We start from the raw sequence: 25519 nt of genomic DNA on the forward strand, positions 1-25519 counted from the left end.
CTTCCTCCATCCCAGCTGCTTTTAGACATTTTGAACCTTTAGATATTCACCTGAGTAACTCTAGTTCCAGGAAAACTAGGGATCACAGGGCTTCTCAGAAGGGAGAGAACAGATTTAAATGAACAAAGCCATCTGAGGAACACGTTGAAAATGTAGGCTGTTAAAGCCAAGCAAATTTGATCAAGTCAAGGTCCTGTCTGCAAAGACATGCCGGTTTACTGCTGCAAACCCTTGCGTGCTTGCATGAGTACGCTGGTGAAAATAAGCTTGCTCTAGTTCATTTTTACCCCCGCTTTGGTGGAGGCTGGTTCTCCCAGAGTGCCACATTCTCGGTAGGGATGGGGCTGGTGCAGAGTATCAATGTGCTGGAAATTCAGCAGAGGCAAGATCTGTTCCTCCCAGTTTGATCAATGAGCAATGATGTGCTTCTTTTTTTGTTCTCTGGAAAAAGGTCTTTCTCATAGAAAATTCGCAGTGCTTTCTGGCTCATTTTACATAGTCATTTAGAATAGGCCAGCCAGGTTACCAGAGCATTTTAGTAATGTGACGCTTGATTGTGCATACCTTCTGGGACAAGTAGATACTATTCTTCATGCAACTACCAACATGCCTTCTGGCTATGTATTTGTCAGTTCCAGTTTTCTTTCCTTTACTGAATCGTAGGCTGCATCTTTGATTTTGCTTGTTTCATAAGAGTTGTAAAGAGTCCCTGTGTGGCTGTGCATGCCAGGCCAGCCTTCTCCCATGTTTTGAGCTGCACTTGATTAAATAACCTAGCGACGGTGTCTCTGAATTCTCTCAAATGTGAACTTTGTGTGTCTGATGTTCAAAAATAGAGGTAACCACCAACAGGAAGCACTGCAAATACAAGTTGTTCTGTTAGCAGCGTAGCCATTGTGTGCACTGACTTTTTGGGGTTTGTGGGAAGTCCTTTACTGGTAACTTCCACTAAACAGTTATAGGTGTCTTAGCAGAATAGTTTGCTTTTTGGTGGTTTATTTGTCTTTTTGTTGTTGTTTTTTAAATAATGAATGGCTTAAAGAGTTATTATCTGGTTAAGGCTTTGAATGAGTGCAGTAATGCTTCGAGATTACTCATATATTCTTTAAATCTGGCTTTAATGCACAGGAATAAGAGGATCAAGTAAACGAGATTAGGGCAATAGACAGAAGTGAATGAGACAGTAGGAGAACAAGGAGCAAGGAGAAACCATGCTAATAATGATTTGAATGGGTTTTGGGCAACCAGTGTTAGAACAGTAGTCAGGAGGGCAAAATTGGTAGTGAAAGTGAGTTAAACTGGCTGTGGTACTCTGAAAGAAGCATCTTTGTACAAAAGTAAGGATCCTGGGACAAAATGGAAATGGCAGAAATAGCGGTGGGAAAACCGGGAGTTGTCATTGTAGCAACAGTAAAACGGGAGGGCTTGCTGTCACGACAATGTAGAGATTAAAAAGTACCCATTCTTCTCAGAGCTGCAAACATGAAAGTGAAAGAAATGAAGTAGCATTCTCTGCTCCCGTGGTAGATCAGAAGGAAATAAGAAGGCATAGTATGGGTAAAAAGATGACAGGGACCCAAACCACTTTTGAGAGTAGATAAAATGGCTTTTGAGAGTAGATAAAATGGATTCTTCTCAGGGTACACTCTAAATCTCCCACCTTTTGCTGGAAGATTTTGCTAAAAATCTGTGAATTCCCTTTTAAGTCAAGGGAAGACGGCATAACAAAAGAGTCTGGATAGTAAGTTATTGACAATGCTTTAGAATCTGATGGTTGGCAAACAAGATATTATAAATGTGGGAAAAAATTACTAAAAACAAATGCCTGAATTAAGTAACCCATGTGCTACATGGTCATATAAGTAGTTCGAAGCTATCAGTAGACAAAATACTATTTCTAAAGAGCCTCAGTTCAGGGAATCTCTTATAGATGTACTAAACCCCATTGATTTCACTGGAACTTGAGTTAAAACATTACTTTTCTGAATAGGAAAAGTCTTTCCTAGAACAGTATAGATGATGTTAATTTGGCTTGCCTCCTATTGCCCAAATTTTTCCAGACATATCTAACAAAGGCTTCTTTTTTAACAAAAAGCCCAGGATCCCATGATGATATAAAAGATAGATTTGTGACAAGTTAATGTTTTTCATGTGTTTGCATTTTGTGGGACAAAGAAGGGCTTTTGTCAATCTGGGAACTAACTGAACTAAGCTGAATCTTAAAGGCAAGGAGACAACACAGATGTCTCCTTGCATTTGATGATTTTACTAATGTTTTTATGCCATCTGAATTCTGACCTGAGAATAGCAATATCTCAGAAAAATTACTGGTTGGGAAAGGAAGTGTTTCTAATTAGAGATAGATGTTTTAGCTCAAGTTTTGAAGAGGTCATAGGATAAGGGTTCCTCTGACTAGGATGCGTGTGCATGCTTGCATTTCCTTGGGAATGAGCATTAGTTCGTAATGTCAGCTTCACTAAGGTACTTACTTCTCTGCAGGTAGTGAAGGCAGCAAAGCTATGAATGGTTATACTTTGCCAAAAAGTAGGACTTGTGTGAGAATGGTGTGAGTGGAAAAAGGACTAAGGCTTTCTTCTTTTGCCAGTCAGAAGGAGAAATGCTGTGCCTCAAATGAATAATTTGAATGCATTTTGGAGATGTGTTCATACTTTAAGGAAGAAAAAAAAAAAAAAAGAAAAAAAAACCCAACACCCCCCCCCTTTTAACATGGATTGTAAATAAATGTGCTGACCTTGAAAGTATGGAGGACATCACTTAAACTGGGGTCTCTCTCATTCACAGAAGGCTGATGAAGTTTTCTACTTGCAAAATCAGCTGTCATTGTCCCTTCATTAAAGGGACAAGAATAGAGTCTGAGTGGAGGTTAGAGTCTCTGATTCGAGATTGGATGTCTTTCTAAAATTCAGTCCTGATTCAATCATGGTCTAGATGTGGGAGCTGTAGCATGAGGGTTTTGAGCTTTTGTATGGGAGGTGGGACTGTGATTGTAATTGTCCCTCATCACCCTTAAATCTGCAAAAATATCATGAAACATAAGTGTAAAAAAAAAAAAAATCACGTTCAGTTGAATATAGTGAATTTTGTGTGCTGTTTTATTTAAAAAGCAGTTGATCTGTCATTGTTGAGGGTTAAGATGACATGGAAGTTGGAGAGGGATAGCTGAGCTCTACAAACAAAAGTGTTGGTTATTTAATTTAAAATATTCTATTATTTCATTCAAAGTTTGAGCAGTGGGAATAAAACATCTCATGCATTACTACAGAAAAGTATTAATACATGCTCGGAGTATCTTGATGGATGGTTTGTTAATGAAACTGGTGAGACTTTTGTGCTGTAATAAAAATGTCTAAATTCAATATATTCTTTTTAGAACTTTTGCCAAAATAATCTTCTCTTTTTCTGCTATCATAGTAAATTGCTTAAATAGAAGACACATGTTTATTAGCATTCCAGCTTGAGCTAGGGGCTAACATTGTGGCAGTATTTTTGTGAAGATAAAGTAATCTTATTGAAATTTGCTGTACAAATATTCTTCATTGAAATCAAAAGCTGTAAGTTCTGATATCCTTAGCCAGGCTGACATCAGCAAAGAATTTGATTAATCTTTTTTCTTGTTTTGCTAGAATAACCCCTACACCCCTAGGAGAGGGGAAAAGCACAGTCACAATTGGTCTTGTTCAGGCGCTTACTGCACACCTTAACATTAATTCCTTTGCTTGTCTGAGACAACCTTCCCAAGGACCTACTTTTGGAGTTAAAGGTACATGATATTTGCAAACTCTATGACCTCTTTCAGATTAAGAGGAAATACTGCTTTTTTTCCTTTTTTTTTTTTTTTTTTTCTCTTTTTAAATTCCTTAGTTACTTCAGTAACTCAGTGGATTGTCTGAATGGTAGCATATTGGATTTTTTAATAAGTATGTAACTAATAGATAAATGTTTCTTGCACACGTCTTCCCATGCAAGGTTCATATCTATGTTCATGTAATTCATGTGTATTGATAATGCAGATAAGGCCCAAACAATGAAAGGCATGGGGACGAGTTAGCCAGGAGGAGTTTTGTGCAAGTACACACCCTGCCAGCCACTCCTCTGCTTGGCACTCTCTAAAGATGTCTCTAAATGTTACTGTTTAATTATTCCTTGAGAAAGAGTCCTAAATCCACTTGTATTGTTTTGAAATATCCAAGCTAAGGAAGTTGGCAGTTATGCGTATGGTTCAGCTGTATCTGCATCATACATTTGGCTAGGTCTGAACCTCTTCTTTCTGTTCTTCTGAGTTGTCCCCCTAATCGTGGGCTGCTGCCTTTTTGCCTAGAAAGCCTTTAAGAGCCTGAGAGCCAGGTAAGAGCCAGCCAGAGTTCAAGCCTGTGTTCAATGCTGATAGGAAGTAATGCAATCTTTTTTTTGCCATTTCTCAGCTGAGATTGGGGCCTAACTGGGCAAGCACTCCCCATCTGCTCTGCTTTGCTTTGCTGAAGTTTAAGTTAACAAGTTTGATTTCAGCTGGAAGGCTCCTGGTGCTTGGTGCTTCTCAGCCAAGACTGGTGCATGTGAGTGCTTTAATCCCTCCACTCAGCTTGTGCATCGGCTACAGCGAACTCCTTTGCCTGTACCCTGAGAGTCAGTGGGGAAGGAGTGCTCAGGCAAGGGTGTGAAGGATTCATTCAGAAGCAGTGCTTGCTTGTGACTGCTATGTCTTTCCACCCAACAGCTGCATGTGCATGACTGTGTCCTAAATCTGGGCAGGAGCAGAGGGTAACCCTTATCTAGCAAAAGTCTGGGCAGCAATCGTGTAGGCTTTCATTTCAGATCAAGAATTTCCTTTTTACTGCCTGCTGAAAAAAGCCAGCAAGGTTTAAGGAAATCCTGTTTATTTGGGTGCATCATTGATCCCCTAATAGAAATCAAAATGCTGAGAAATGTGTCATCAACACTGTATGTTTCACTTTGTATGTTTAAGGGTGGTTGTTTTTTTCCAAAACCGGTGGGAGTCTGATGTGACCATATCCTTTCCTGTTCAGGTGGAGCAGCTGGTGGTGGATATGCTCAAGTGATTCCCATGGAGGAGGTGAGACAGCAGGGGAGGCAGCAAGTCCCTGTCCCTCTGGGAGGGGTGGGCAGGCCGAGGTGGCCAATGCAGCACTTGGTCGGTGGCGATGGTCTGCATGGAGAAGTGGGGTGGTCCTTGCCATCTCCACGTGGTCCTTGCCATCTCCACGTGCCTGCTGTGTGATGTGGAGGGGCTGTGGAGACGGGGTGCAAAAACGTTGTGCAGATATTGTACGTTTGTGACATCTTGGCTATCCTTCACATGCTTCCTGAGAAGAAAGCCTGCTGTCCACATGTGACGTACAAGCCAAAGAGCTGGCTACTGCTAGTTTTTTCCTTTTATATCCGCATCTATTGCAAAAGAGAATGAGAAAGCGTTACTTTTCCAGTGGAGTAGAAAAAGGCAGGGAGGCCCAAGGCTGGTGGGTTGAGGAAATTTCTTTTTTAAATGTAGATTTAGTATTTCTTTTTAGCAGAAGTCACCAAGTGTGGCAAAATGGACTGGTTTTTAGACAGGCTGACCCTCCTGTGGTAGTGTGAGACATGCTCAGAATACTGCAGAGGGGTGAATACCCCAAGTTTTGCTAGACAAGTAAAAGGAAGGTGATTTGACTCAACAGCAGTGATGAAACAGAGAAGTCTCCTGTGAAAAATTGTTTTTCACAGGTGCAGGCTGTTGGGGAGCTGCAGGGGCTGGAGCTCCCCATGGGGGTGGCCGGGCAGGGTCTGGCAGCCAGGGCCTGTTCCAGCCCCAGCCAGGAGCAGGCAGGCAGAGGCACCGGGGCAGCCCCAGCCCAGGCATCAGGCACCTCCCTGGGGATGGGCTGAAGCCAGGCTCGGACATGAGCCTGTGGGTGGGCAGGGCTGTGGGGAGCTGGAGACCAGCCCTGCTGCAGCATCGCTGGGGCAGCGGCTGATGGCCCCAGGGGCTGACGTGGGGTCCTGGGCCATGGGGGAACCGCGGGGGGCCGGGCAGGGACAGTCAGGGCTGGTGGTGCCCCCAGGGCCCTGGCATTGTCAAAGTGAAAGAATTCTTTTCTTACCTCTAAATTAATCTGTAGCTGTCTTCTACCCACAAGTAAATGGATTTCTGTTGAAGATGATGTCACCCCTAGCCCTTTTCGAGGGCTTCTGAAAATCACATTCTAGCTTTGGAAGGAACCAGCTGGGTGCCTGCTTTCAAAATACTCTTACTGTGAAAATAGTGACACTCTGACTGAAGTGTCCACTCTTGCCTAGCACAACATTCACAATGTAAAGATGCATGATCCGTGCTTTTATGGACAGCCTGGGTCAAGGACAGAGATGAAATGTAGACCGTGTGTAGTGTTTCTTGTTGGTTCGCTGCTGCCATCCGAGCTGGGTGCCTTCCTTAGCCTCCCTCCTTTGTCCTCAGCAGGCTTAGCTGTGCACCCAGGGGCTTCAGCATGCTGTAGTTGACAGTGGAGTTTTGTATTGGTTTCCATAGCGTAAAATGCAAGCAGATTCTCCGGGCAATGGGCCACGTAAGGATAGTATAGCTAAGCTTATACATATATTCACAGTGCTTGTTTGGAAATGCACAATGGTTTCACCCCAAAAGAGTCTAGTTTAGAGCTCAACAAAACCACTCCATGGCCTGAACTGGTGAAGTGCCACTTTGAAAGTGCACAGCTGGTCCAAACAGAGCCCTAATGTAGTGCGTAGTTAGAGTTTTGATGCCCTGTTGCACCTGAGTGTGAGCACAGTCAGGGGCTGGTGGCTGTTGCTGTCAGTGCCCCTCCGCAGCCGGTGGTGCAGTGCAATTAAAACTATGTTCCGCCACCTTCTGTCAGAGATATATAAAAAATACAGTACCTGTGTAACACGAGTCCTAATCTAATCTAAACTGCTGATTTCAGATTTTTCCACAAAACTTTGTTGCGCAAACTTTGTATCAGCAAAGTTCACGCCTGATCAGCTATGGGCTGTTCCCCCATGGCTAGCACAAAGCTGGCATACACTCCCAAAGCCAGCATGCATGGTGTGCTCCAGGGGATTCGGCAGAAATCTGTGCCTCTGGTCTGGGTCAAACAGTAAATACTGACAGTAAACTGATTTAGTATTAACAATGTGGAACCATAGCCCTGGGCTTTTTGTTCTTGGATCATTTAGCAAAGAATAAAGATGTCTGTGGCTTTGTTTGGCTAAACTAAGGGTAGTTTACTGTGTACTTAGGTGAAAACAAGTCCTTTGTATAGCTCGGTGTATTTTCAGCCTGATAATATTTCATCTACACTGATAGGTTACTAATCTGTGCTGCAACCTCGAGGAGATGGCAGCAATCGTTTCTGCTAATCTGTCTGAGATTAATAAATTGAGTTACATGGTTTCTTATTAAAAGATTTTGTTGTTGTTTTCACCTTCTAGTTCAATCTTCATTTGACTGGAGATATTCATGCTATAACTGCTGCGAATAATTTGCTGGCTGCTGCTATTGATGCGAGGATCTTGCATGAGAACACTCAGTCTGATAAGGTGAGAACTATTTTCTAATATCCACATGACATTTTTTCTTGTCAATTTTTTAATAAACTACTTTTCAAAGCAAAATAAGTTGATTATCATTTTATATATCCACTGTATGAACAGAAGCTATTGCTGAAGCCATTCTGTGTTCTGCTGGGAAATTATGCTTATAGAATATATTTTTCATGGCAAATAGCTATCATAAGATAGTCTTTCAAATAAGAATCTTGTCAACTATTTCAGACTGTTCTAAATAGTCTAGTAAAAGATGTTTTCTCTCTATATAAATCTTGTTCTTTTTAATAATTTGTATACCCTTTTAAAGTTAAAAATTACACTTCTGATGTATAGTTGGGTATGGTATACCTTAAGAAAAAGGCGTTGTGGGGAAAATAAACTGCATCCTGTTCCCTCCACTAAACCCTTAATAAAATGCTAACTTGACCTAAATAAAATGACCTTAATAAAAATGCTAACTTGAGTCTTTAAAGGGAGAAAGTAAAGGAAGGAGCCTCCTTTTTTTGGCTACAGTGTTAACACTGAACAGGGTTGTCATATCCCCTTTACTTGGTACAACACAAATGTGCATTTAGGCCAGTTTGCAAATGATAGTTATAGTTTGAATATTGGACCTTGGTTAGAGTTTTAAGGGTTGCCAATTTCAAAAATAATATGCGTTTTTTCCGTGAAACATAGAAACACAGTCATTTTGGTAATTGGATTTAGACTGTTAAATCATAGGCATTGCTCAAAAACCTACCACCTTTTCAGAATTGTTTTTTAAATGGCTGACCAGAAGTCCACAACTTACGTGCTTGGGAAATTCTTACTGAAATTAGTCTAAATAAAATAAAAGCATTAGCTTTTTATTTCAATAGTTCCTAGTTGTAACTTTTTTATTAACTTCTCATGTGTTTTCTCTAGGCTTTGTATAATAGACTGGTTCCGGTAGTTAATGGTGTGAGAGGATTTTCTGCTATTCAGCTTGCCCGTCTGAGAGTAAGTTGTTAATGTACTCTGTTCTCAATTATAGTATCTCTTCATAAAATGCACTCTCTTATGCAACTTTTTAAAAATTATTTGATGTATGGGACCAAGTTTGTATAAACCTCCATCGTGAATTTATCAAGTCCAGACTTTTTTCTAAAAGCATCCTTCTTCAAGTAATAGGATCCGAGTCTGATATTATGTTCATAACCAACATTTTTGCTATGCTTTTGTTCTGAAATAAGCCAATAATGTTTTTAAATGCTGTGTCTTTCCTGATGAAATATTAAAGTTAGAGTTTTTAAATTACTTTTTCCTATTATGGTAAAGTCACATCTGAAAGCTCACATTCTTTGGTTTTGCAATATTTTCTGGTTTTGAAAGTTTATTATAGCATATACTTTCTGGGGTTTTATTGATGTCAATTTGGCAGTGTCTGTCCTTTGAGGGGTAGAAGTACATTTGTGTGCATAGTGTATTTTTGCATCCTATCTTGCTTCCTGAATGCTTCCAGAAGAGCTTCCTGTGCAATTCATGTACGAATAACATATCTGGATTTGAGGCTGCCATTCTGATAAATAACAAGAGAGCAACACAGTCCACTAGCATAGGGGAAGGAGAATACGAGCCCCTTGAATATGAACCTTAGGGACAGCTTCGGTCTTCTGCTTCCAGTTTCCATGTTTGTTGTTGGCTTTTGAGTCCTGACCGGTGTTATTTCAGAGTCATCGGATGGCAATGGATAGCTGCCAAGTGCACACTTGGAACTGGGGGGTGGAAAGGAGGATAGAGGCAATATCAGCTTCTGTTTTGGGGGAAAAAAAAAAAAGTTTCTCATAACATTTTAAGCTCTTGTGCTGCTTGGTTGAAAGACAGTAAACTAAAATGTGAATGATACCTGCTTGCCTCTGTGGCAGAGTAGATCTCACAGAATTTTCCATCAGAGTGTTGGAATATTTTTGTTTTGTCCTTTTTTACAGTGTGTGTAGGGTAACAGGTAGGGGAGGATGAGAAGTGGATTGGTTATTCATGAGGTACCAACTATCTCTGCAGTTGAAATTGATTTCGCTCTCTTCACATGAGCTGCAACTGAGTAAAAAAAGTTTGGCTTTATAACATTCAGATACATGCATCATAATTTCCAATATAACTGAATTATTTTGCTTTGAATTAGTTTTAGTATAATTATTCTTTATACCTAAAAAAAAAGGTATCAAATGTAAAATGATATCTTTATGGGATGGGGCTACATTTTTTTCCAAAGAGGATTATTAAGATTGAAACACCTCCCTTACATGTGTGGTTTGGACTTGTAATTACAGAAAGTCCCATGCAATTTTTTTTTTTTTTTTTTTTTTTTTCCTCCAAACTCCTTGTCTAACCTCAGGAGCTACCTTTCTCACTTGCCTGCTCCTCAGCTTTTTTCTCTTTTTCCCAGTAATTATTAGTTCAAGATCTTCTTACCTCCTCTCTTTAGCTACTTCTATCCCAGTCTTTTCTTTGTCTCCTCCACATCAGCTCTGTGTCTTACTCCCTCCCATCTGCATCCAGATCAGTCAGCTTTTTCCTTGCTGCTTAGATCCATATAGACGTCGCTGAGACCTTGGGAGGGATAGGCTGCTTCCTTGCAGTCCCAGTGCCTGGCGTTCCTTGCAGCAGTTGCAAGTTATAAAAATGATTGAAAATTTTGCTGTCAATCCTCTATGGAAAAATGCTCTGGGCAAAATGCTCTGGAAAAATGTATCTATCTAGGCACATGCCTGATACACCAAGCAGGAGGGATGAGCGCTGAACTCTGACTGCCATCCCTCAGTAGGAATGCTAGTAGGATATTGCTCCTTTCTCAATCTGCCTATTTTCATAAAATTTGTAAGAAGCTATCCCCTAAGTATGTGAAATGGGATTGAAATTGGCTAACAGATTAGAAAAATATGAATACAGGACTGGCAGTTGACGACATAAGCCTTTCTTCATTAAAACTGGGGTGAAAAATCTTAGGGTACCAAGTGTCAAAACCTGCAAGCTGTTCTCAACAGCTTTTTGCCCTTCTCAGTACAGTGGGAAATGCCCCACTGCCTACATCTGGATTTGAAAGCATCCCTCACAGTCTGAGACCAATCCTCAAAAAGGAGCATAGTGAAAACAGTTTTAATATTCTCAAAAGGATGTCCCCAGCTTTCTAGAAATAACTGTTGTTTTAAATAGGGAAGTAACTGTGGTAGTGCTTTGAAACTGAGTATTTTTAGACTTTTAGACTTGCTTTATTTTCAGTTCTGAAGTGTAAGCATGTTGGTTAATTCACTGAGGAATGCTTTCTAATGCCAGAAAAAAATAAGAATTTTTTTTTTTTCCCCAACAGTTCTTTAATACAGTTTTCTGATCCATCTTTATGTAGATTCAGCTAAAAAAAGGTTTGGTGTGGCTGAAATAGTGAATCTGTAAAAGCTGGAGGTATTGGCTCATTCATTTTAAGTGACTGAGTATATGGATGATGGGCTTTTAAAGCAGAAGTTTTTATTTCATTCAAAGATGATTCACACAAGAGAATGCATGGGTCTTTCAAAGACTTCCACAAACTAGAGAAAGCAATTATCTTTTTATTAGTAACTGATAATGTTGAATTTTCTCTTTCATTTACATTAAGAGTTTCTTTTGTGTAAGAAAAAGATTGTTAATTTAATGGCCTATGAGTATTTTTCCTTTTTTGTTTCATTTCTCCCTCTACATTTGCCTGTATTTTAGTTGCAGGTGGTTTCCTATGTGCTTTTTTTTCTTTTTTTTTAAATAGTTTTGGTCCTGACACGCTTCTTTCCAAGATGCTTGCTGAAAGTGGGGGTGATAAGCCAGAGCAGCTATACCTTTTGAAGCAAAAAAGCCACTTCATTGCATTTCTTTAACTTGTTTTTGCAGAGGCTGGGAATAAACAAGACTGATCCTGGGACTTTAACAGAAGAGGAGATCAGCAAATTTGCACGCCTGGATATTGACCCATCTACCATAACATGGCAAAGAGGTATGTAGTCAAAAAGCCTCGTTTCAGCTTGGATTTAATTATAACTTATTTCCTAATTTGCTTAATTTTACTTGAATCAGAGCTGTTTCTGCTCTCTGACTGTAAGAACAAACCATTTGCAAGTGGGAAATGTGGGTGCATAACAAATTTGGGTGCTGTATGTTGCTCTAAACTTGGTCAAATATCTGTAGTAACTCAAGAGACTTTGCTAATATTCTGAAAGGTAGGTTGCTCTGACAGTTTAAGTACATCTCTTGTCTCTCTCACATTATATAACACATCAAAGTGGCTTTTCTGATCATTTTACAAATCTTATCCATTCTTTTCTTAACTGGGTCTATTATGGTTTTAGATTATTTGTACTTACTGTACTTGATTTTGGTCCCTCACCCTCCCCAGCTCAGCAGTCTGTGTAGCTCAGAGACTAAATAGGCCTCAGGGATTATGTGTTTTTCCTATTTTTAAAATGTCTTGAGTTGTTTGCTTTGTTAGGAAGAAGAGGTGAAAGATGTGGTACGGTTTCAACTACGTATGCCAAGCAAACCCATATCCACTCTCACACCCTTAGACAGCTCCCCTCTGCATTTTCCAGTTCTAGTGCTGGGTTACATTTCAGTGTTTACCTCAACTTTTGTATCTCTCTTTTTCTTTTTTAAGCAAGTAAACTCTGCATAAAGTTTTGAGCTAAATTCCACTGGATTTTATTTTCTTCCTAAGTTGTCAAACACCAAAGTTATTAGTTCAAAATCATTGTTAAAAGGAATGTATTGTGATGCTCAGAGGAATAAGGTGAATCTATTGAGAAGTGAGGAGTCTTGGCCATGCTTTACTGTGCCCTTTGTGTGCAATGTCATCTCAGACTTGGGATATTTTTTTCAAGATAATACTGGGGGAATGTGGCATAAGATGTTTCTTATTAGTCACACAGTGTATCTGGAAGAGACCTGTATTAGGATGAAGGAGTAATATAAATATTTAGTGTAGTACGACTCATCATTTTTATCAGCACGGTTTTGGGAGGAGGCAACATTACTCAACAGCTGTTAACCTCAAGTGAGTTATTTAATTCATTTCAAACAATGTTAGTGAAACTTCTATTCCACACAGCTCTATATAATGTACAGATCTTAAACATTTCAGAAAAAAAAAAAGGTTTTAGCAATGTTTTAGATAACTTGGAGAATGTTTTACTTGGGACTGTTTCTGCAATCCATATGTCTGTGAAGCTTGTTATGTACCAGGGAATTTGTAGGGCAGAAGAGAAAGCTATCAAATTGTCTGAAAAATAATTTTAGTCAGGACCTGTTTCCTTAGAAGTGTCACAAGCTTAAAGTTCATTGTCATCATATACTAACTTGAACAGGTACAACATACTGAAAAGAAGGAAAGCTTCCCCCTACTTACCCTTCCCCTGGTACTCAGATCCTGTTTATACCTCTAGAGGATAAGGAAGTAGATACATTAAACCTAACACTTGGTTGAACCTAAACTTTCCTGAAACATTTACTTTGGGTAAGGAAGAGGGAAAATTTGAAGAAGGAAAAATTGCTTTTGTGGCAAAAACAATTATTTCTTATTTTACTACTTCTAAGTGCAGCTGTTGGAATCTTCCTGGAGAATGAATTCTGACCATGATGAGAAAGCCAGTGTACCCCAGTGACCAGAAAGAGTTGCAGGGGTAGTTATAATTTCATGGTAAGGGTGTTGAGGTTACATAATTTCACTAGGAAGGGCCAGATAAAAGAGCAGCCCACTGACTCTCCAGGCTCAGCAGAGTTCCTGCTCTCAGCAGTGCCTGGGTAGGCAGGAAAGACATTTAGGTCTGCTTAAGGCTGCTCGTGAGACTGAGCTTCCTAGGAAGAGAAGGGGCAAGTTTGTGCTTGAGAGATCAGCTTGCCATATGGCTTCACGGTGGCATATGGTACCACAGCTTGGTATGAGGCTATTGCTTCCATGTACTGGGCTCTGTTCTGCAATTTCTGCCAGTGCTGTAGTATTTTAGAGTATATGACTGTATATAAATAGAAACCAAAATGAGTTAACCAAATCTGTGTTGCACCATCCCTTAAGTGGAATTACTGAAGAAATTAGGGGCCTAAATACCAAGTAGTAGGAAGAAGGCGCGTATGGTATTTACAACAGCCCCGTGAGAAATGCCTAAGAAGGGGAAGGGCCTTAAACCTTGCTTTTCTCCCAGCTCACTCGCAACCCTGAATTGGGGTTGTGTAGGATTGAGATTCAAAGTCCCTCTTGTTCTTGGGTAATTATGTCATCCTTTTCTGTACAGACAAATTTTTTAAATCTCCCAAAGCAGCAGGAAAAGTGGGAGGAGGTGATTTCACTGACCTTCAGTACAGACAACTTCTCCAGAGGTTCCTTGATTCTCTGCTTCTAAATGAACAGGGCTCAAATCTACATCTGCCAGAAGATCGACCTGATTGCCATGCTACAGGCTGAACTGATCAAGAGTACCTTCCACCCTTTCTTTTAGGGTTGGTGCAAATTGAAACATTCGTAGGGCTAAAGAGCCCGTAAGAAAGAGGGAGCCTATTTTTGCATTCTGTAGGGATTGCCGTTCCTGGGAAGGAAGGGTCTTGGAGTTCTGTCTCGTTTTCTAGCAAACAGAAACATCCTCCTAGTGTTTCTTGCTATGAACATCCTGATCAGTTCTCAGCAGATGAGAGCTCTCTGATTATTCTCAGTCCTTTATTTTGGTTCCTGCAAAGGCACATTTGAAGTTGAGTGTTGTCAGTGTATAATTGGAGAATTTGGCTTGCGATGATTGTTAGTGAAGTTAGCAATTCCACAGGATGGTTTGGACATGCCCTTGCAATACCAAAAGTGTTTCCAGGTTAGAAATACAATTGCCTGAAATTGAAGTTGTGTTAAATAGCAGATGGTTGATCTTGAAAAAAACTTCCTTTGAATGCTGTGCAGCTGAATATGGAGTTAGTTACTGTGATGTGCAAGAAAGTGACTTGTCTGGAAGAACCAATCTGACAACATAATCATCCTTTAAAAAAGAAACAGACCAAGTTTAACCTACATCATGCAGTCTTAAAATCAATTCTTAACAAGTCAATGATGGAGCAAATGATTTGAAGTAGGTCTGATGTTCATTGTATCTACTGAGACAGATTTTTCTTATGTAGGTAAAATATTAATTTGTATGTTAGAATATTAAGAGTCTATTAGCTACAAATGCTGTTCAGAGAAATTGTATTTGAGTTATTTCAACCTGTCATCTGATGGTATCAACTAGAAGGGAGAAACTGAGTCAGTGCTAACGCTAACATGCAGGAGCGTGGCTGTCTGGTTACGCTGTTCAAGCAGCTGAATCTTACATGTATAACAACAGGTACACCTGCAAAAAGCCAGATCCCTGAGTCCTTGTTAATATGTTTTGCTTTTGCTATTCCCTTATTACAGTGGTGGATACAAATGACAGATTTCTGCGCAAAATAACAGTTGGGCAGGCAAATACAGAGAAAGGATTTGTCCGTCAGGTATGTAAAGGCAGTTAATATACCTCATTCTGGACAGACTTTGCTTCAGAGGCTGATACTTCTTTGAACTGCAATGCTAACATTGTTGCTGTTGTATAGTATTCATGCAGTGAAGCTGAATGTGTTAATGAGTAACTGAGTCTGAAGTTTCAGAAACAGAAACCTATGCATATTGTACAATGCATTGAAAGCATTAAAATGACCGTTAGCTTTTTATTCAAAGTTTTCATTTCCCTATCCTGCATCTCAGCTTTGGGATCTAAACGGTAAGAACTTTGAGCATGTGATTAATTTTAATATGTGGGCTTGAAGGGATAGCTCAGAAAATGAGCATGTGTGTACTGTTCAGCAGTTTGAAAAGCTAACCTACGTTACTATATGAGAGCTTCTGGAAGTTTATTAAAGAACTTCCTGATAAATTGAAAGCCAGACTTTTCCAACACTATCTGAACAAGTGTTCCTGATGTCATGTGGGTAAATCCGTTTCTGAAACAATGCAGTGTGGAACAGCAATGCCAGATGGAACAAACTCATTGTGATGATGTGGAGTTGCTCCTAATTCAATGAAGATATTGTAATCTAACATTCTGGATCATGAAATTAATGAGATTCTGACTATTTTGAGGGGAAGTAAATAGTTATTGTGGTAGAGATAAGGCTTTCATTAATTTTGGAAGTCCTGTCTTTACTTTTTCCTTATCATTTCAGACCTCTTCTAGGCGTTGTGCCTAAATAGACGGAAAAATAGTGCTAATGTTTTTGCTCAATTCAGCAGGTAAAACAGTCAAATTGAAGAGAAGAACTTAAGAGAGTAAACATGGATTCATAGAATGGTTTGGGTTGGAAGGGACCTTACAGATTATCTAGTTCCAGCCTCTCTGGAGGGATACCTTCCACTAGACATGCTCACTTGTTTTGGCTTTAAACACATAGGATAGAGACTTTTCTGTCTATAACTTCCAGAAAACTCAATATTAGCTAATACTCATCTCTGATAATGGGCAGGGACTACAAAATATTATACTTGGTGCAAGTTCCTTCAACACTTGAGACGTTGTCCTGTGTTTAGATTTGTTTCGGTGACTTAGTGTGATTATTAGCTTTGAGCCAGGTTCTGCCAGCCTTATTGTGCAGCATTTTACCACTGTAATTATGCTGCTGGGTTAAATGTGGGTTGTTTTATTATAAAGTACTAGTTGACATATGGCTGTCAAATGTTGCTTCTGTACTGTTTTGGCTAAAATGACCTTGATGGTTTCAATTTTGATGTGTTGGACTGATGCATATCCATTCACATTTTAACATGGACTTAGTGACTTGAGAAATAGAGAAGAGTTAGGAAAACTCATTTCAGAGCGTAGCCAGAGATCCAGAGAAAACAGGGCTTCATATTTAACAGATGCATTTTATAAATATTTGGAGTGATGTTCTAGCACTCTTAAAATCAATGACACCTGTGTGAAATGGCAGAGCACAGCAGGCACAAAAGTCTGCATTTTAATGAACAGGGGTGCTGTGGTTTCTGAAGAGTATTACATGACTGATGCCCTTGATCCTGCAATTGAATCCATGTGGGTGGATCCTTTCATCAATGGAGAACTGACTTTACAGCTAAGGTTTCTGTCAGCACTTCATAGGTGTATAAAGGTTATTAGAGTTAAAATAGCACCTGCTACCACAGGCTTTTATGCCTGTTTTTTCAGTTAAATATTATGTCACACTTTGAGCATCTACCTGGGATTGTTTTTCCTGTCCTTTTGGGTTTATATAGAAACAATGATAATAAAAACTTATTTTTTGTCTCCTGATAAACATCCCAATAAAGTTAGATAATATTCCAGTATATGGGTTGGGCATAGATTTCTCAGGCTTATTTCCTGTTTTACATATGCTACAATGACTTATCAGGGACGTTCTTAACTTCAGAAAAGGTAGTAGCATCCATGTCATCGCAATGCTAACAATGTTAATTGTGTACCCAGGTATTCTGTTATGTATAGAACTGCTTCCAGGGAATACAGAAAATCTGCTTTGTAACTTCAGCGTTTCATTTAAATCCCTATGCTGAAAATCTCAATTACAGGGTTATTTTTTGTTTTCCATGGTATATATCTCTCCCTGTCTGTGCCCAATGCAGAAAAGTGCTCAGGTGTCTTCAGAAGTTTTGACTAACATGCAGGCACATAGAGGTCAGCCTGAATAGGGCTACTCTGCGCTGTAGCTGTCAAGACAGAATCTAAAAGCAGGAACATAGGTTAAAAAAGGGCAGAAGCTGTTAAAGTACTAGGCAAATGGATAGGAGTGGTAAGGCATATATATGTTGAACAATTCTCTGTGTAGATGCTTCTTCAAAAACAGGCAAGGCCCTCAATTTGAACAGATTCCTCCGGTATTAGTCCGTATGGGATACATCTGGTAGAAGTCCGACATAGAAACAGTCTTGGGGGCTTTTTTTACATAGATATCAGTGGGATGTCAATTACTACATTTTTATATAGACTTTAATTGCTGGAGATGGATTGATTACTAAAGAAGCTGTAGTCCTTGTTCGCCCCCAACATTGCATTCCTATCACTTAACACATTAGTGACTTAGCCTTTCTTCTCTGTTTACGTTCTGACAGCACGTGGCCTGGGCTTTACTAATAGTGAATTAGTACAAATGCTGCTAATGTATACTGCAAGCTCTTAAAGAAAAGTAAGGACCACAGCTTATGTTGTGCTGAAATACTGCACAGTATGGATGTATTTCTACAAGAGCAATAGAACTGATGCCATATATAGTTCTTGGGGTTTTTTTAACTTATATATTTGTTCATTTAAAAAAAAGGGGGGGGAGGGAGGATATGAAGATATATTTTATATTATCATAGGTCAAGCACAAGACCTAGCAGCATAGACTCTAAATTTTGGGTTTACGTAGAAAAGAATGATCAAATGTAACAAGAATGTTTTTGAAATGAGAAAAAAAAAACTTCTGAAGAGCATTACAAAAACAAACAAACAAAAAAAAACCACCACAATGCTGTGCTCATGCCAGTAAAGCTCAAAACACATCTGGTGATTTCCTTTTTTGCCACAGAAAAAAATTCTTGGCCCTTTAGGGAGCTTCTGCTAAGGATAATGTGAGCCAAGGGGCTAAGCACTCTGCAACACTGGTCCCCAGGTAAATGAAGTGTAACAGAGAACGTTAATGAGGGACTATAAACAAAGTGTTTCAAGTTACTCTAGTCTGAGTAATCTCAAAAGCTGTGGGTTAAAATTTAGAACTTGTTTGAATTCCAGTGTGAAATCTGTCGTTCCTGAGTTTTTTCCTGACGATTCCCTGTGAGTATTTGACCTGACTTTGATTTGGTTCATGAATCTCATTTCTATTTTACAGGCTCAGTTTGATATTGCTGTTGCAAGTGAAATTATGGCCATCCTGGCACTTACCACCAGCTTGCAAGACATGAAGGAGAGGCTGGGGAAAATGGTGGTAGCTAATGACAAGAAAGGACAACCAGTAACAGCAGAGGATTTGGTATGTTCAGTGCTGTAGACCTGTGAATAACCTCTGATGCATTTGTTTTGCCTCTTGAAGCATTAGAAAGGCAGGTGCATGCCAAGGATTTTGCTTTGAACAGCACAGTCAGATATCGAAGAAAGATCATCATCTGGGCCAGAACTTGCTCACAATGAGAACAAGATGTAGAACTCATTTCTCCAACTCTCTGGTAACATCTGGTTCAGGAAGTCTCTGGTCTGCATAGCCTACTTGGATAGTTTTCTGCAATTCTTAAGGCAAACAAATTTGGTGCTGGAGGGAGTCAGAGTGTGGGCTCCTGTTCGAGAGAGCTGGTAATGTTTGCTACTGTACTTGTAAAGTGTGCTCAGATGTTACAATGATAGTTACCACATGAATACTTATACCACTCAATCAGAATGGAAACAAGCAATTCTTAATTCATAGGTTGCTGATAGTGCTTGGGACAGGGTTATCTCTTCACATCACTGAGGCTTTTTCTTCCTTACCTTCATTAGTTAGTTGCTGTTTCCTCATTCCCTACTTCAGCTTCTGAAAGAAGTCAATATGTTCTTCCTTTATATCAAATTCCAGCCCTTATAGCCAGGCTGTGAGTCAGTAAAGAGTGGCTGGAAGCTCACACATGTTTGTGTATGGCAGGTTCTGGTGCAGCCAGAAGCTACCAGTTAACCTGCGCAATCCGACTGTATGCCAGGAGCAGGCTCACTGTGATTGGCACTAGTTTACTGTAACATTACATTACTTGAATTCTGAAGGCTAATTGCTGAATTAAGTTCATATATTGCAGATTGACAGCACACCCTAAATACAGTAAATATGATAATGCTTTGCTTTTATGCTTTTTTTTATCATCTAAATATATTCTTAAATGAACTGTGATATGTCTTGGAGCTGTGCTTTCATGCCACCCTACTGGCAATGACTGCATATACCACACCGACTATGTAGATTTTTTCCTGTTTGTCCCTTCTACGTGGACACCTGCACAAACTTACTGCATTTTTAGAATGAGCAAAGAAACCAGTATCCTGCCTTGTCAGCAAAGATAGAAAACCCACAAGCCAGGAATACCTTCACAACCTTAATGGATTCCCATTTAGTAAGGAAATGAAAACATAATATCTAGCTTGCCTGGATTTAAGATTGAAATTAAGGTAAGGCTACCAAAATTGCTAAGTACAGTCATCATTAAAATTCAAAGCAAATCAACTACTCCCGATTATGTGGGAGACATGAAGAACTGCATTTAATATTCTAGCTGTTGAAGTTTGGATTTTCCTTTTCAGTTGCGTAACTTTGTCTTGGTCAAATGAAAGGGGGTGGGGAATGAGCTACCTTATAATGCATATGCAAAAACTTTAAAATAATTCAGTGTCAGAATTAAAACTCCATTTGAAATACAAGATTTTAATTTTGATGCTACTTTTGTATGAAGGTACTTTAACGCATTAATATTGCAAAATACTTAACCTGTCTTCAACCACTAAATGCTAATCAGCTTGATGAATGAAAGCAGTTGCTTTTCCATAGTCTGTTTCATCTGTAGTTGCTCTGTGGAAATATTATGTTAGGGCTGACCTTATGAACAGCACACAAAGAACTTTAAAATTTTTCCACTATGTCCCTAAAATGAAAATAGTGCTCAGCAAAATGTCTGTTACTAATTCGGTTTTCTTGGCCTTTTTTTAAATAAACTTCCTATGCTTAGCATCTCAATTGTTTGATAGTGTCACTTGTGCTGAACATATGTTTCTATTTCTTCTTTAAAGCAGTGTTCTATATTATACAATAGAAGAACCGCCCAGAAAAAAAAAAAAATCATCACAGTGTCAAGGATATGTATTATGACCATCTGCAGCTATGCTGCATTCTTTTTCTTCTGCAGGTTCTCTTCTTCATACCATGAACAGGGAGGACTTGGGTCCATATCATGATTGTGGAGTGCAGAAACTCCTGCCTCCTTTGTTGTGGAGTGTGTTACAAATGAGGATGAGAACTATGGGAAGAATAGGAAGGTGATTTCATGGTCAAGGCAGAAAAGTGCCTTTTTGGAGAGTTGAACTCTATTCCTGTGTTTTTCACAAAGCTTGTGTGTGATGCTGTGTCTGTACAAACTGATTCTTACAGTGCATTAGGAGTGCATTCCTCAATCTGGCTTGATACTCAGGAGTTAAACAGCTGAAATCTATGGCAAGAGCAAAACACCATCAAGAACTTTGAACCTGGAGATATTATTTTTTTATTGTCTCGGGTTGAGCATCCAAAATTGGTGAATACTTTTGAGTTTGATCCTTGTGTGTGCTGGTTTCTCTTCTGAAAAAAGGACGAATTGTTCATTTCTGCAGACTTATTAGTGTTGGTGAAGAGGTCAGATGCTGTGGTGTTGGGATTTAAGAAATGTCAAAGAAGGAAATTAGTAGTGGGTTTTCTTACTAAGATTTCTTTATCAAATTGAATGCTGGTTACTTTGTACAAGGGGCGAGAGCTTATGAATAACTGTACTGCACTTGTGAAAGTGTACTGTATAAAGTTGAATCCTCTGCAAACAATGGCAGGAGATGTATAATCAAAGAGCGTGCCATATCATAATTCATATATACAAAGAAGATAAATTTCAGTTCTAGCAGGTGGCATTTCATCTCTGTTCCTGGTTTCTTCTCACAGGTGGTCAGTCTGTTTGAACAGCTTGCAGCTAAACCCACTGTTTCTAGACTTTAAATGCAGTATCTACCTTTCCCCCTGCTGCTTGTGCTTCTTATGTTGTTACTGCACTTCTGCAAGCCCAGCTTTTGACTCCTCTTCATTTGGACTGCACAGGTTGTATCTATCTCCTCCTTGTACGTGTTAGAAAAGGATTCCTGTAGGATCCAGGAGAAGAGATCTTTGCTTGTGGTCCAGATGTCCAGACCCAGAGCTGGTCCGGCCTGATGCAGACTGTAGATACTGTTGTCACACCCTAGGCTGTAAGCACACCGCACGTTGCGGCTAAAGCTTTCTGGGCAGGATGGGGCAAGGCTAAGCGTTCACTAATGAGTATCTTTGAACTGTAATTTTTGTTTTCCCAAGGTTTATATCTTGAGCAAATTTTCAGATGTGGTAAGAGGTTTGATGTGGAGCCGTTCTCCACCTGAATTTTCATCATTATTTGAGTCAGGGTCAGAGAGGAGGTAAAGCTTTATAGCTCAGAAAGGAAAGATCTCAAGACAACTGAAAGTAGGAAAAACAGTATACATGCTTTTTGAATACTCTCAATCCAAGAACAGTTCAATCGTTTTAACTCAAATTTTCGTAATACAAAATCAAGCTTAAAAGCTTGAATCTATCATAGACACTTGACATGGAACATTTTAGCCCAAAGAATTGCAGTTGCTTATAATTTTAACAAATTTTAAAGGCAGCTTTATCATGGGAAGTACGACACAACCTGAATAATGGGTGGACAACCTGAATAATGGGTGGCAGTCAGTCCTACCTGTCTCTTAAAACAAGTCCTGGGGTTCATGTTTTATGTATTCTACCCAGGTTGAATTTATGCAAGTTTAAATGTTTGACGGTAGTCTTTAGTTCATTGGAATCTATGTGAACCAAAACCACAAAACCCTTCTCTGTGATTTGTTTCCAGATGTACACATGATATACTTCACAAAAACACAATTGCTCTTAATTTTGACTTTATATGCAATATATTTATAATAATACAATAGTAAAACCTAAAATACACATTGGCAGATATAAACCAGATGCAGAGGCAGGCTAGGAGTAATAGAAAAAAGATAAATTGAATATTGCATGAATTGAGAAGACTTCTTCCACAAGAGTCATGGATTAAATATCTGTCCTCTGTAATGGAACATACAGAAATCTTTGCCAAAATGTGGTGCTCGTTGTATAGTATTTTGAAGACTGAATTGCTTTTTGGCTTTTACAGTGTAGTAGAATTTTGATGGACACATGCCATATCTTTATGTGAAATTAAATGGGTATGTATGCCCTAGATCAGTATTTCAGCAGCTATGAAAAATATTAAATAAATATGTCTCTATTTTTTTAAATAAGACTTCTTCTCAGCTTACTTTTTGTGCCATGCTGTTAGATTTCAATAATTCCGGGACCAAAAAAAATAGCTTCATATTTACTTTTATAAATGATCTGCCAGCTGAATATGTTTTGTTCTCTGATTCATGAGAAACATTGTGTACATACTTCACTTTAAGCACAAGTGGTTGCAGTTCTTCTCAGCTTACGGTTTAGGGTTTAGTTTTTTACAGAGCTGATATTGCAGAAAAATATTATCATTTTGTTAGAGACTATAGTTTCAAATGAAGGGAAGTTACAAGTACTTTATTATTTTTGTTATCAAAAAAAGGGTTTTTCTCTGCCTTTCAGTCTGTGTAACCCTCATTCATTTCACAGAAGTTATTCTCAATCACCTTCCTTGTCATCTAATGCTGGCTTTCATTTCCACTCTTGCTAGACTTCAGAGACTGCTCCACTGGAAGTTGCTTTGAAAGTATTTTGGTTTTTCATCTAAGTTTGCCTTTCCTGTGTCACGTGTGTAATTTACTTTGTGCTCTATGATCTTTGCTGTCCTGGGGAGCATACCTGCCCCGACGGCTGGTGGATAGATGGGAGGAGTATTACTTTCAGAAGTACTTGGAATCAGTTCCAGGAGGGAACCCCAGGGAGTTGGGTGTCCACACACATTTGATTCGGAGTCCTACTTCTTTCTTCTGACAGTGAGTTAGTGTAAAGCTAATGAACCTTGGGCTCTCAGACGCTTAATTGGCGTGTAAGTGTCTAAGCCTCTAATTCTTTTATAAAAAATTTAACTACCTTCTCTGAATTGGAAATTGGAACCCGATTCCTTAAATAGCTTGGAGAATCAGATCCGGTACTTTGAGTGCGCTGTGGGAATTGTTTGCTAGCCGCTTGGAGGATTGGGGGTATGAAGGAATGAAAACTTTATTCTGACAGAGTCATGTCAGATAGAAATGAAAACTTTATTGGCTGTTTAGCTTTTAAAGACTGTTGACACCAAACCTGTTTAAGAACCATGGAAGGCAGATAGACATGATGTGTGCTAATTAGAGTCTTTGCTGCTTTTTTCTTTGCTTTCAACTTCATATACAATGAGTTGTTTTGTCCAGAATGCGTATCTAATATGGATGAAGTTTCCCAAAAAGCTAAAATGCATAGGAAGTATTTTTTTGCTTCACTATTTTTATCAGATTGGTGAAGAACTATCAGAAAGCAAAGGAGACAGGATTTGAGTCATTAATGTCTAGGAGGGAGAGGGGAGAAAAAGGTATCCTGATTTTATTTTATTTTTTATTTCTCCCCCAAAGCCTTCTTTCCAGTCAACATGGCTTGGGTCAGTGAATAGCTGCATGGTTGCTTTGGTCTCATCCAACCTGAAGTAGAGAATGGAATCCCCTAATTGTGATGGCCACAGTTGGCAGGAGTTAACACTTGTCAGTCCTTAGGCAAATTTCCCAAGAAGTTTGGTAGGGCTGATCTGTGGCTGCTCAGGTAGTTAACCTTGCCATTGAACAGTTGGAAGATCTGATGTAAAGTTTTCCATTTGGCTTCTTTCCTCCAGAAAGTTGAATAGCTATTACAGTTGCCTTTTACGTGGTAAGATTGTAAACTATCTCAGCATTCATGTGCTGAAGATTATCAGCAGCTGTTTCTCTTTCAGCTTAATGATGAATAGCTTATGCTATATGATGATGGAAAAACTGGGATACAGGAAGAAAATGTAAAATTAACCATCCTTTTCCTTTAGATATTTCTATTACCTCCTAACTAGTGTGTGTACACGGTTCTGCTTTCTGTGTGTACACGGTTCTGCTTTCTGTGAGACAGAAGATGAACAACTTAACTAGCTGTTACAGTTTTGTGTTGCTAGCAACTAGCGACGAGCATCATTTCCTTCAGCTGAGGGTGGAAGGAGAAGAACTGTGCTTCTGGTCTGAGAAATTCTGTCCCAGCTGGCTGCTCAATTGATCAAACAGCAAGAAAACAACAGGCTTATAGATCTATTCAATAAGTATATTGCACACTCTGATTTTTTTTTTTTTTTAATGAATTCAGATTCTGCACTGTGATAATCAGGAAAAAGAATATATTTGTTTTCATAAATTAGTAGGATTAAAAACCGAAGTTTAATGAAGAAACTGCTAGGATTGAAATTTGTTTCATTTAATTTTAAAATGTTAGAGCTGTGGCTGGGCATTCTCTATTTTATTTTATAAGTGCTTCAGATTTGGAAGTGAATCAAATTAGTTTTATAAAGCAAATTGTTATATTAAACAGATTTAAACTTTAATAGCCTAAGAAATACACTCGCTTTAGAAAGACTTTTACAAATTACTAAAATAGAAGAAATCAAAGACAGTAGCAGTGCCAGTTATTTTTACATGGTCCTGAAAAGAAAACTCATTTATGGTTAAAATATTGAAGTTACATTTTATTCTAAAAGCAGAAAATTTTATGGAGTACTGGTTAAATGAACCTTTATGAAATATTATTTGTTGAGATTTTTTTTCTGCATTTTTAAGTTCTTTATCTAAAATATGTAGTTTATAATCTTACCAATTAAAACAATCTGTAGCTATAAAGGAGCCTGTGGAAGTGAAAACCGAAAATAATTTCATTTCTCTTTTAAATGTATTTTTCTTTTCCTTGTATTTAGGCCATCAGCTTTGCATTCAAATGAGAGTAGCTGGGTATATGTAAAACATAGCACCAGGCTGCTTCTATGGAAGTGATGGAGCTTCAGCCATTCTGACAGAGCTGGCACACTGGTGTTTCCTTGCATTTTGATCCTAACTTCTAAAATTAATATATTTAGAAACAGAAATGTATTCTTTACTAATTCAGAAGAAGGAAAACTATATTGTTTTGCTACCAGTTTCTCTTGTTACCC

General features: G+C 38.9%; 1 protein-coding gene across 1 annotated transcript in view; it reads left to right on the forward strand.

Annotated features, from left to right (window-relative positions):
- Positions 1–25519, forward strand: part of MTHFD1L (methylenetetrahydrofolate dehydrogenase (NADP+ dependent) 1 like) — a gene marked incomplete at both ends in the record, with an annotated part of 153330 nt that overhangs the window by 33411 nt on the left and 94400 nt on the right. Inside the window, 7 exons of the mRNA XM_082306166.1 lie at positions 3645–3781; positions 5046–5092; positions 7462–7569; positions 8485–8559; positions 11458–11560; positions 14990–15066; positions 18448–18588. Coding sequence (XP_082162292.1) covers positions 3645–3781; positions 5046–5092; positions 7462–7569; positions 8485–8559; positions 11458–11560; positions 14990–15066; positions 18448–18588 — 688 coding nt within the window. The remainder of the gene's footprint in view (positions 1–3644; positions 3782–5045; positions 5093–7461; positions 7570–8484; positions 8560–11457; positions 11561–14989; positions 15067–18447; positions 18589–25519) is intronic.

This window comes from Platalea leucorodia (genome assembly GCF_965183815.1).
Source record: "Platalea leucorodia genome assembly, chromosome: 3".
Lineage (NCBI taxonomy): Eukaryota > Metazoa > Chordata > Aves > Pelecaniformes > Threskiornithidae > Platalea > Platalea leucorodia.